Raw genomic sequence first — 13171 nt, 5'->3', positions numbered from 1 at the left:
AAACTCGCTCCAAACTAGACCAAGATGATATCAGTCTGTTTCAGCTATGTGTGTATTAGTCTGGATCAGGTCAGAAACTAGCTGACATGTCTGTACATATGTGGACTAGTGTGTAAAATAATAAAAATATAGCTATAAATCGTTTAGTTTAAATGTGCTTGTGTGAATAGCTTTAAGTTTTATAGTGGCCTACTGTTGTGTTTGTTTTATGTTTGATAGAGAATAGACATGACTCTTTTTTTTAGATACTTTTTTTTTTTTACAGAATTCAACAGCAAGTTCTTGGCACGTTTTCTAAGTATAAATTGAAACAACAATAATTTAAATTAAAATAAAACAATTTTACTATCAAACATTAATTTTTTTAGCAAAGATACTTTTCAATTTTTTTTATTTTAAACTTTACAGATTCTAAATAGACTTTAATGGGTGTTTGGTAATTAGCTAAATTGGGGTTTGAGTTACTCCATTTAGTTTGATGAATATACAATTTTTCTAATAATAACAACAATAACGATAATGTCTTTTTTTTTTTTTTTTTTTTTTTTTGAAAGGTCATATTTATTTGAATCAAATATGTTTCCCTCATTTGACTGGGATCATTTTGGGGAGTTCTCTGTATTGTCTAAGAAATAATACACTGACAACTTGTAATATTTTTATTATAAAACAATGTGTGCCAATCAACATTAGAGCGCCACCCTCAGGCCGAATAATGTAACATCTGCCAAAATATTCAGTGTGTGTTCAGTGATTAGAATATAAGCATGCAAAAAATGTTCAAACTATCATAAACTAGCACTACATCCCAGAATCTGCCCTATCTAAATTTAGGAAACTGGAAACTAATGTTATGATTGATAAAGATTTTATCTACTGATGAAATATGATAATACTGATATCTATATGATAAAAGTCATTCAAAACCCCCGGTTTCACAAACAAGGCGATAATTTACTTAGCCCCCATGTTATCCAAGATGTTCATGTCTTTCTTTCTTCAGTCGAAAAGAAATTAAGGTTTTTGGGGAAAACATTCCAGGATTTTTCTCCTAATAGTGGACTTCACTTCACTTTTTTTTTTTTTTTTTTTTTTAGAAAATGAGTGATGGTTTCTCTTTTCAACTGAAGAAAGAAAGACATGAACATGACATGGGGGTGAGTAAATTATCAGGAAAGTTTAATTTGAAAGTGAACTAATCCTTTAATTTCATTGAAAGTCTTTGGGATGTGCTGGAGGAGAATTTACAGAGTGCTTGACTCTTGCATTGTCAATACTAGATCTTGACCAAAAAATGATGCACCTCTTGATGGAAATAACATCACATTTATTTCCATCGAGAGGTGCATCATTTTTGGTCAAGATCTGGTATTGACAATGCAAGAGGTGAGCACTCTGTAAAGTCTCCTCCAGCACATCCCAAAAGAGCACTGGTACTGAGGTTAAGGTCAGTGCCATTGTCATCCTGGAATATGGCCATGATATCTTTGTTTGGTTGTTTAACAAAAATGAAAAGCTACACACTCCATATGTTAGGGTTAGAAGAACTGTTGCCAAACATATAACATGCTATAAACAATATAATCACTGTAATAGTGATCCAACCATAGACTAGTTTTTTGATCAGGCAGTGTAAAAGGTCATATGAAATGCTCACTAGTCCTTTAAAAAAAACAAAAACAAACAAAAAAGAACAGCTTGTGTCAGGCCCTTTAATATTAAGTTAAGTTCTTTATTGTCACTGAACATCAAGAGTTTTTGTACTTCCACAGTGTACAAAATGGAATAAATGAAATATATATATGAACAATTTAACCAGAATAAGATGCTATACAGTACATTGTTCTCCCTGAAAACCACCATATACAATCACTATTTATTCATTAACTCAGATTTGATATGCTTAACTTTTGTTAATGGAGTTACTTGTTTATGGTCCCATTTACCTGGAAATCATAAATGTTATAACAGTTGATACTAGAAAATATTACTGATTAAATCAAATCTGATATTATTTTACTCTAAAATTTACTCTGTGTATACATTAAAAACAAACAAACAAACATGTATTTGGATTAGAATTCTAAAGAACAGGCTGGAGGCTAACTGAAGTAGAAACCCAGAGCATCAATTTCATCTCCACTTCTCCCTTTAATGCCGTGGCATTTTCCTGATCCAACATTAACAATCACAGGCTCACCCAGATCATCACATTTGATAGACATTGTTATTCTTTCACCATTATTTTTTTCAACCACAAATTCCAACCCCCCAAATCTGGTACCCTGCCTATTTGGCCAAAGTGTTGCAGTGACAATTTTATCAGTTATGTCAAATAGAAATACTTTTTCTTTATTTCCTGCTACCTTGCCAACTTTAATCATCTGGCCATCCTGGAAAATCACTTGTATTGTGTGCAGTGATGTCACAGACTTGAATGAGGTAGAAGTTGAACTCATCTGTGGCACAAATGTATTTCATGTGAATAAATAACTAAATGATAATAATGTGATAAAATATAGGAATCAAATCTTCACCCGCCCTCACCTCATTGTAATCTACGACGATCTTCTGAAAGGAGTTGCTGGAAGAGGATTTAAAGGAGAATTCACCACCACCTGTCCCACCCACGATCACAGGTTCTGTTGTGAAAATAATTAGGAACAATCAAAAACGGGCTGCATTTGCTTTTTTTAGATCAGGGGTCCCTCCCCACCCATCCTGAGCACTGCACATTTTGCATGTCTCCTTTGTCCTACACACCCATTTCACGTGTTGGAGTCACTACTAATGAGCTAATGATCAGGTGTGTTTGATTAAGAAGACATGCAAAATGTGCAGGGTTGGGGCTCCAGGAATGTGGTGGGAAACCCCTGTTTTAGAGTATTAAAAGTGGTTCACACACAGTTATTAATGTGAGACAACTGCACTCAATAACCAAACTGATTTTCCCTATGCACCATGTCAAGGTTTTCCATTTATGACACAAAACTTCCCTATCAGAGGCTCCGTTGTTTATTTTAATATGTTCAGATATTCTATCTGTGTGAGTTTTTGTGAAAATTATCAAAAATGTTAGCTCTGTCTGGTAGGGGTGGACGATTAAATGATTAAATAGAAAAGTTTTGATTAAACAAAACAGTTTTTTACTTCTGTTAATTCTTCCCCCTTAAAAACATTCTCCCGCGTGTGCAGCCACGTGACTCCGCCCCGTCCAGTCAGTGGCATAAAAACAAAACACGGAGGTGAACGCCGGTTCAACACCTAGTGATGGCGCGTAAACGGTGAGTCTTGCTTCTTCACTAAAATTTGTCAGTTGTATTTGTTTTAAGGTTTACCAGTTTGGACATTCAAGCGATTTTAGACAATTAGATGTGTATTAAATCGAGCTACTGCCTCGCGCAGCTGCATTGTGGCTGGAAACAGTATAAACAGTAGCTGCGCAAAACGTAAAGATTGCGTGCACCGAGAGAAACGCAGAAACTAGTTGTCAGCGCTGTCCAGTGATTTATCATTAAAGTAGCTCAGAAACTCAAACGTTTTTATTCTTAAACTCAAAAGCATATATTTTTCTACTTTTGACAGAACTATTTACAACCCACAGCTTCACAATTAATAGAGAGACGGTACTTAATTCATACACGCAGTCACTCTCATTACATAGCCTTCTGGTATCTTTATCTGATTTACAACGAGCAGAAATCTGTAAGAAATGTTACAAAACATAGATGAAATAACTGCTGAAAGTGAGCTATGTCATGTCAGATCACTCTTTCAATAGGAAAAAATATCCCACCTTTATTAGTCAATCATATTTACAGACCAAACCTTGTCAGTGAACTATGATGGCAAAAAAACAAACAAACAAACAAACAAAAAAAAAGGTTTTGATTTTAGGCCATAATGCGCCAAAAAAACAAAACAAAAAAACAAATAACGACTTTTAAACAATATAGTGACAGGCCGATTTCAAAACACTGCTTTGGAGCTTTACGAATCGAATCAGTAGACACATACTGCATTAGTCTTTGTCAATTTAAAGTCATGTGAACAATAAAACTCAAAAGAAACTGCCTGACAAGTTTTCACAATATAACCAAATGTGTTTATTGTACAATAACCAGCACACTTAACACTAATATGCATAAGTTTCCAAAAGATGCTCACTGAATATAAATAAATAAAATGACAGTGGAGGTTTCACAATAAATCTTAAGTATGCTAAAGCTTTGCAAATATTTAAACTAAATAAATTAATAAAAAAATAAAACTTCTGGTAGGACCTGCCTCAGAGTATCACAGTAACTGCATGACTCGCCATAGACAGACACTGAGAAAAACAATGCCAGAGAAGTGCTGCATGGGGTGTAACTTATGTCTCGGTGTAATACCAGCTGCAACACGTAGGTGTGCAGTCTGTAAGTGTCACTTGTTTTTAAGAATTAGCCAAGATGGAATAAAGGCTTTTTAAAATACTTTTTTACTTGATTCGAGTGGCTTGGATTATCTACTAGTATACACAGAGAAAAGTAGCTTTGGCTACAATCTTCTTCCACAAGACGCATGCAGTTCTGTTTATTAACCGCTAGAGAGCCAAAAATCACTTTAAATATGGGTCAGAGCTGTTTGTCTACCTTGTTTCCATTACATTTTTGGAATAATTTTCTTTTTTTAAACAGCAAGCCATTCAAAGTCCATCAGCTTTCAAAACAGTGTGGATTTACTACTTGCATGGTTGTATTGCCTTAGATCATGTTTCTGCATGAATGCCAACAGTTCCCCTGAAAATAAACATACACAACATCCAATAATCAAAAAACAGTATAAATAGAAAAAGAAACAAATAGTCAGGCCTAGCAAAAATGTAAATTTAATCACTTACTGTGATAAGACAAAAACCTAATTTCCTAAATTTTCTGAGATTTTAACAGAGTTATGTGTGTTGAACATCATTGAATACAATGTTAGCATCTGTTAGATTTAATTGTAGAGGTAAAGTGGTTAATTTTGAGATTTTTTTCCCCACTATTCGTCTTCCGGGTTTAAAATCTACACTGGTCCACGTCACAGGCTGTGACTTAAGCAGTACCAAAGTGACACCTGCTCTACAACCCCATCACCACTGGGTTTTTTTTTTCCTATGACCAGCATTCCCAGTCATTCAAACTGGCCTCACAAGCCAAATATAAAAGTAGGATTTTCCAGCGCCAGAGAGGTCAGGTACAGCTGAACGTATATTAAATAATGCTTGATGATCGTAAGTCCATAAATTCTGGCCATATTTAGGAAGTAAACGCAACATAAAAAGTAAAAACAATAAAATAAACGGAGCAAGACAAGCAGCCAACACACAATCGGGTGCAATGTTCATTACAGCACCCTTGTGGGAAATAAACACGGGGTTTTTGGCTAAGTTGATACAGCGATTGCCGGAAGTGATGCAAAATCTTGTTATAGAATATGCAGTAATGCAAATACAGTAATTATTTGTTGTTTAGTGTGACAAAAATGATGCAATATTGATGTGTGGATGCCCAGTAAGCCCTGGTAGAACAATCTGGCCGTAGCTGCCTGTATCCCTTCTAGCCCCAACCATTCTAATGCCTTGGCTGTCTAGCTAAGATAATACCTACCTGGTAGCATTAAAACCCACACAGATGAATTTATTTTCCAGAAAATGCAGTTGTTAATTAAAAGGAAGGGTGCTTTTTTCCATCTAAAAAAACTGTATCCCAAACGGCTATTAAAATGTAATAGCGAGCTAACCTTGGCAGTTTGTAAATCTGTGACTGTGACTCGGTAGTAAAAGCTAAAATCCTAGCTTTGCACTGTTGCAACATTTAGATGAAACAAGATTTCACATTTCACGTGTAAACTGAAACATCAACTGTTAGCGACACTCACCTTAATTACTGTCCTGTCCTTAAACTCCGACTCAGCATGGTATTCCTCTGCAATCTGCATTCGCCGTAATGCAAAATAAAGTGGGAAGCACCTTCACCTTTTAACCAGTGCCGAACGCCTGTTGCAAATGACATAATGACATCACACGCTCTGCGTGAAGCTGCCGCCTTCTTTTTATTCTTCTTTCAATTTAGTGGCGGTTGACAAACCCATATATAGTGCATTTCCACCATATACTGAGATGAGATTTATTCAATTCTTGGTCTTAAAGAATTTTAATAATATTTTGAAAACTGTAATTAACTTTTTAATAAATTCTGAATTTACAAACCATTCATACCTTCTTATCTGTTAGTTGAACTCGGTTTCAATCAGAGTGAGTTTCCATGTTTAGTGGGCTCTTGCATTATCAACAATTGAGTTGCTTTTGAGTGTGTGGCCTTCACAGGCCGCCCTGTAAGCGAATCTCCCACATCTGGGTGTCTTTTATCAGATTAAGCATGTAGTTTTGGCCGGCCTTTGCAAGGCTGCGGTGATATATTCTACATTGTGTAGAATTAGTTCATGTTGCAGGATCTCTGGAAGCCTCCATGATTTTGTGCCTACAATATGGTTTACCTGTTAGGTTGAGCCCAGTACCCTCATCTAGAGGGTTGTTCTGCATAGTACTTAGCTCCCTAAGTCTGGTCAGTGGTTGAAGGCCTCTCTGAGGCCTCCCTGTTAAAGAACGGCCCCTAAGCTGGTTGTACTCCCCTTGTTTGGGTCCCTTTAGTGTGCACAGCTTCCTCAGTGCAAATAATCATGCCGTTGAGAAGATCCTAGGATTTTACTCCCCTCACTGGTAAGTGTAAAAAACACTAAGCTGAGTATAGCTCTCCAGGATGCCTGTCTCTATGATCTGGTCTGAGTTGGTTACTGCCTCTTTGCAGTCACTCTTACTGGATATCTTCTCTGAAGAATGTGAATTGAGACTCTGTGATCAGACCGGTTGTTGGCCAAGACCAGGTTTCTGTTAGACCAAGTCGGCCTCCCTGGTGGCAATTAGGGTTGAGTACGTTGCCCTGACAAGTGACTGGCTAGGGTTCCCTCGGGCCCCCTGGCTACATTTTAAAGGTTTGGGTTCCCGAAGCCTTTGAGCGGCCTTGGTAGGCCTTCTGTGGAAGGCCTCTTCGAAGCTTATAGCTTGGGCTGTTGGCCTTAGGGAATGCTGTCACTGACCGCCTATGTATGACCCATAGGGGAAGTGGTTCTGGCAATTCAGTTGAAACTGCTAGTTCTGACATTTGTTTCACAATTTTTGGCATGCACTCCCCTCAAGCATGGCGGCGTGGGTATGTCATTCCCCATAGCATGTCAAACACAGTGTTGAGTTCCCTTTCGAAAGGGAATGTCTCAGGTTACGTATGTAACCATGGTTCCCTGAGAACAGGGAACGAGACATTGCGTTACCTGCCATGCATCAGGGCTGCCTGCTGAACAGTCCCTATAAATGATACGGTACTAACTACTTCTCTAAGTGCTTCTTATATATTTCTGGGTCACACAATATTTGGGGCAGTCATGGCCTAATGGATAGAGAGTTGGACTTGTAACCTAAAGGTCATGGGTTCGAGTCTCAGGTCCGGCAGGGTTTAGCAGACACTGGTTTACGAGGAGGCATTCCCCATAGCGTTCTCAGGGAACCATGGTTACATATGTAACCTGAGACATTTTCTACAGTTATTACATAAACCTGATTCATGTTTCCCAATAACACACAGTAACGAATGATTGAGTGCAGTATGTCCTATTTGGAGATGTGAAATAACAGCATCTTCCCTTCTATTTCCACAAACCCCACTCTTGTGGCCTACTTCTCTTTGTATTCTCTATAAGTATTTCCCTTTCCCTCCTTAATCCACCTTTCTCCACTAGACGTGGATATGTGGCTGCATAGTGGCTGCAACAGTGGACACATGAGCAACAGCCTGGTCTGATGAATCACGTTTTCTTTTACATCATCTATGGTCGGGTGCGTATGCGTCACTTAACTGGGGAACACATGACACCAGGATGCACTATGAAAAGAAGGCAAGTCGGCAGAGGCAGTGTGATGTTTTGGGCAAAGTTCTGTTGGGAAACCTTGGGTCCTGCCATCCACGTGGATCTTATTTTGACACGTATCATCTACCTAAGCATTGTTGCAGACCATGTATGCCCTTTCATAGAAACGGTATTCCCTGGTGGCTGTGACCTCTTTCAGCAGGATAATAAGCCCTGCCACAAAGCAAAATTGGTTCAGGAATGGTTTGAGGAGCCTCTAAATTCCCCAGATCTCAATCCAATCAAGCATCTGTGGGATGTGCTGAACAAACAAGTCAGAGCCATGGAGGCACTCCAACTTACAGGACTTAAAGGATCTGCTGCTAACGTATTGATGCAGATATCACAGCACACCGTCAAGGGGTCTAGTGGAGTCCATGCCTTGACGGCAGCAAAAGGGGGACCAACAAAATATTAGAAAGGTGGTCATTAATTTTATGCCTTATCGGTGTATTTATAAATGAATACATCTTAATTGCATTCTTCTCAATTCTAATGAGATTCCTCCATTTCTACTTGTAAAGATGCCACTGTTGATGACCTGAATCCACCATAGCATATTCTTATCCCCTGAGATTGTATAATGTCATTTTTTTTTTACTTCAATGACTTTGATGATGACAATATACAAAACTACCATAGTCTATTGTTGATACCAGAGCACAATACAATCTTCAAAGAGATTCTCGACTACCTCCCCTTTCCATTCCAGCCAAACACCTTTAATATTAATATCCTTCTTGCACTTGTCAGTAATTTCAAATGTCAACTTAGAATTCATCAATAATCACAAGTATCTTAACACAGAAACTTGCTCTAACATCTGGTTATATATTTTTATTTTAACTTTAGGACTTTGTCTCTTTAAATACATATAACACTTGGTTTAGAAACTGTAAATCTAAATATTTGCTCATTTTCCTTTTTCTTCTGTAGCCTCTTGGATTTCCTATTTGCATGACTTCTTTCCTGCTGGTAGGATAATATTACATTTATGTTGTGCATCTAGTAAAAAAATAAATTTCACATTTGACGCGTCATATAGAACAGACTTAAGTTTACTGGTGTTCATCACTCAGCTTCACCTCATGCAGGCATTCCTTTTTAGATATTCTTTTTTTGAAAATATTGACAAATATATTTCTAGTCATACTTTCATATTTTGATTCTGGCAGCTCAAATACTGTAAATAAGGTGTTATGTGAATGGTACAAATTGATAATCACATCAGTTAATTATTCATGAAGATGTGCAAATATCACTTACCTAAAGGGACAGTGTTGACAGTATCACTGACTTCACTCACTCCCACTTTACCAGCCTTCCTGTAGCGGACCAGGTACTGCTTTTCAGGCTCCAATCCATTCAAAGTAATGTCTTCATCAACTGTTTCTATAAAAAGCCATGGTTCTTCATCTCCAGAATGTGGTTTCACCTTCTTGTATTCCACTCTGTACCGCAATGTCTCTCCAGATCTCTTTTGCAGTTTAAGGGACACAGCTTGGGCCAGGACATTCTTCACTATTGGTGGGGATGGCTTGGACACAGGCTGGAACTGTTTGTCTGTCAGTTTCCCTTTTTCATACAGATAGATGGAGGAGCCTGCAATGGAGGGATTGGAGATGGCAGAAATAATGAAGCGGATTCTTTTATCATCTTTATTGGCTTCTGCAAACCTCCTGAATTGAGACAAGTTCTCTCTCATCTTCATTGCGATATTTAAATCATTGAACCACTTTGTGAAAGATGTCACAGAAAAACCAGTGTTACTCTCACTGTGTTCACTGTACCACTTTGTAACCGATTTCACAGTAGAAGTTTTACTCTCTTTTAGCTCTTTAAACTTGTCAGATTCCACAAACTCCTCCAGGGTTGAAAGATATGGGTCTTTATACTTCAAAGATGTGAAGGTCAAGCTCAAGACTGCATCAACATTACTATCAACTAAGGTGGTAATGAGTTCGACCTCGTCTTTAATTTTGATCCCCTGTAGAGTCTTGATCAAAGAACTCAAGATTTGAAGTTCAGACTTTGCCTCATTTAACCACTGGTTAAGCATCTCAGCACTGAATGGGGAGCTCCTGTGCATATTCAGGATGTCTTCCAGAGACTTCTCCTCCTCCTCTCCTCCTCGAATAGCAGGCAAGACCCTGCCAACTGCTTCCACAAGCATTGACTTGTATGTGCTAAATGATTTCTGAAATAATTGCAGCCTCTCTTTGATGTCACTGAAAGCATTGGCCAGTGTGTTTCTGATCAGGTCATTGCATGTCCTCTCTGCCTCTCCCAGCTCTTCGATTATATGTTCAGTGTCAGAAATCAGACTTGTGGTAATCTCTCTCTGCAGCTTAGCTGCCTTTTTGTTCAATAGATGAAGAGGATGGAGCCAGACTTTGATTGGAACCACATTCTGTGGATTCTTCTTCAGCAGAGTGGGGAGCGTCTTGTATGTCTCTAGGGCTTCCATGTATGTGGTAGGGTTCTTCTCAAGTACGAAGTCCCCATGAAATGTGCAGGAGATCTTCTCAAGCTTTTCTTTTTCATCATATTTCATATCTACAGATCCTTCTCCCTTAGTGAGATCTCTAGCAATGCCCTTGATGTAGTAACTCAGTTCACCCTCAACCTTCTGCTTGTTTTCCTCTTCTGAAATCGATTGATCAAACACCATGGCAGCATGAGCTCCATACAGGACAGCAACGACCACATGAGTTGCAGTTTTCTGGTCGAACACCTGAGGGTAGGTGACCTGGCCCAGCTGGGACATAGTGAGCTGTTCATATCTTGTGGTTTCACTGTAATACATTGTAACTCTGGACTGTCGGTGTGAGGATTTTGTGTCACGCAGGAACTTGCCAGATCCTCCCACCTCCACAAGCCCCAACAAGAAACTGACTTTCAGGGAAGCACTTATATCCAGGAGCTTGGACTTACTAGAAAGAGAGTCAGAGCTACTGAATTTCAGATCTGTCAAGGTCTGATTACGAATGTCCACATTTTTACTCAGTGATTTCTTATCCCACAGAGTAACACCTGGAATGAAAAATGACTTTAAGAGTCACTGTATGTATGAGGAAATGATGTACTGTTGTAAATTTAAATTGTAAATGTAGTTTGTTACACGAGGACTGGTATATGGTGATAATGCTTTCTATGAAGCCTGTATTTATAATGCATAATGAGAGTATTCTTAATGCATTATAATACATGCATAATGCCTTATAAACAATATATTATAAATATGTTGTATCATCTGATAAATAATTATGCCAATTATAACAATACGATATAATATATAAAACATGCCCTTATAATGCATTATAAATACAGGCTTCATAGAAAGTGTTACCACAGCATTTTCTTTAAATTATTTTTTAGATAAATACACCACCTGGAATGAAGGAATCTTTGCGGCAATCGTAAAGCATACCAAGAGACAGAGGTCTTCCTAGGGTTGCCACTTCCATTGGCTCTGATGCTATGGTTATAATAAAGAAAAAATAAAAAGATAATATTTATAATACTTTTTTTTTTTTTCATTTATAATGAATACTGTTTAATGCTGTAGAAATCTATTATAAAAATTAGAGCTGCAAGCTCATTGCACAACAAAATATGTTCAGAGGGAATACTATAAAGACAGCTTTATATTTTTTGTTTAACAAGCAATTTAGGATCATACTATGTAAGATTGAATCACAGATCCTCTGAGATCTATGCCAGTTAACTTCTTGAACATTCAAGTAGTAATATTTAATTGGCATATCTGCACTTTTACTAAAATTTTTGATTTGTCTAGCTTGTCCACTACTGTTTGTTTTGTTCATGGCTTTTTGTTGAACTTTCTATTTTTTAATAATATTAATAATAATAATAATAATAAATAGAAACCTATTTATTATTATTATTATTATTATTATTATCATTATTATTATTATTATTATTTAAAAAAAAATCTTAATTAAATAAATGAATGATAACATAATTTCCTTCTAAGGACATTAAATCTGTACTGTGACATTGCTGATCTTTACACATTCACATTTTGTAAAACCATTCTCATCCTACCGTGAGTCTTTGATTTGCTTTTGGGTTTCATGAAATTGGGTATTGTAAATCCAGAATTCCAGCAGTATGTAGATCCAGTTAGGGTTGTCAGCCATATATATGCACATAAGTAAATGAAGTTCAGCTGCTTCAGGTACATTGAAAGTGCCACCATCTTAGAAAAGCCAGCGAGAAGACCTGTTTGAACAGAAGTCACAGGAGAAGATGCCTCAGTGTCCTGAATAAACTGTCTTTGTGTTGGAAATAGAGTGACACAATATGCAGATATTGATCATAACTGTGATATTTAAAAATGTAATACTGATATCATGTTAACACTATATATGAAAATAGAGAAAAAGATAATAACACTACTACTATTATTAATAATGTTTTGAAAAAGACACCCCTAAAAGGTAAACGATTGTTTAAAATAATCTAATCAGTAATGCCAGGCATTGCTTTTTGAGTTCCGTACGTTGAAGCTGAAGCTTAATGTAAACTACCTATAGCAGATCTATACAGGTGGAGCTGTGGAAGGTGGAGTTTTAGTAAAAAGTATTTGAAAATTGAGCAGTGAACTAATTAGCTACTGACAGAGCAGCAGCTAATCAGCTACAACCTATAGATTATGATATGATTGCATATTGATTTAAGGATCTATCAGCCTATGTCATCTAGAATTTAATAACAGAACTGTAATGTTTTGGAAACATTATTTCACTGTAAATACTTATACAGTCCTGGGGCCGTATTCACAAAACATCTTAAGGCTAAAAGTAGCTCCTAACTTGCCGATTTAGGAGAAACTCTTAAAAATAATGGGTGTGTCAGTCCTAATTTTAGGACTCCTAAATTTTTGCTCTAAGAGTATTTCACAAAGCATTTTAGCGCTAAATCTAGCTCCTAAATCTGTGAAATGTTAGGAGTAGTCAAGAGGACTCCTAAGTCACTACCCCGCTAGAAATTTTACGTTCCCAGAACATTCTCAGAACTTCCCCACTGGTGTTGAGTAACGTTCCCATTATGTTCACAGACGGTCAAGATGTGGAGTTCTTTTAAGGTTTGGGGGACGTTATTTGGTGGACCTTCAGGGAACATTCAAGACATTCTCTGAACGTTTAGGGAACCATACTTT

At 37.3% G+C, this 13171-nt stretch overlaps 1 protein-coding gene across 1 annotated transcript; it reads right to left on the bottom strand.

The window, feature by feature from the left end:
• Positions 1–6739: 6739 nt before the first annotated feature.
• LOC125274349 (stonustoxin subunit alpha-like) lies at positions 6740–12219 on the bottom strand. Its single transcript, XM_048200709.1, has 4 exons — positions 12055–12219; positions 11378–11464; positions 9253–11019; positions 6740–6855 (listed from the first exon to the last, which is right to left on the bottom strand). Exons 1-4 carry the CDS (start codon positions 12206–12208, stop codon positions 6740–6742), a joined length of 2124 nt encoding a protein of 707 aa, XP_048056666.1. The 5' UTR covers positions 12209–12219.
• Positions 12220–13171: the final 952 nt, after the last annotated feature.

The sequence above is a fragment of the Megalobrama amblycephala genome, linkage group LG1 (assembly GCF_018812025.1).
Source record: "Megalobrama amblycephala isolate DHTTF-2021 linkage group LG1, ASM1881202v1, whole genome shotgun sequence".
Lineage (NCBI taxonomy): Eukaryota > Metazoa > Chordata > Actinopteri > Cypriniformes > Xenocyprididae > Megalobrama > Megalobrama amblycephala.
Note: the sequence above shows the minus strand (reverse complement) of the source record. Positions and strands in the feature narration are given on the sequence as shown.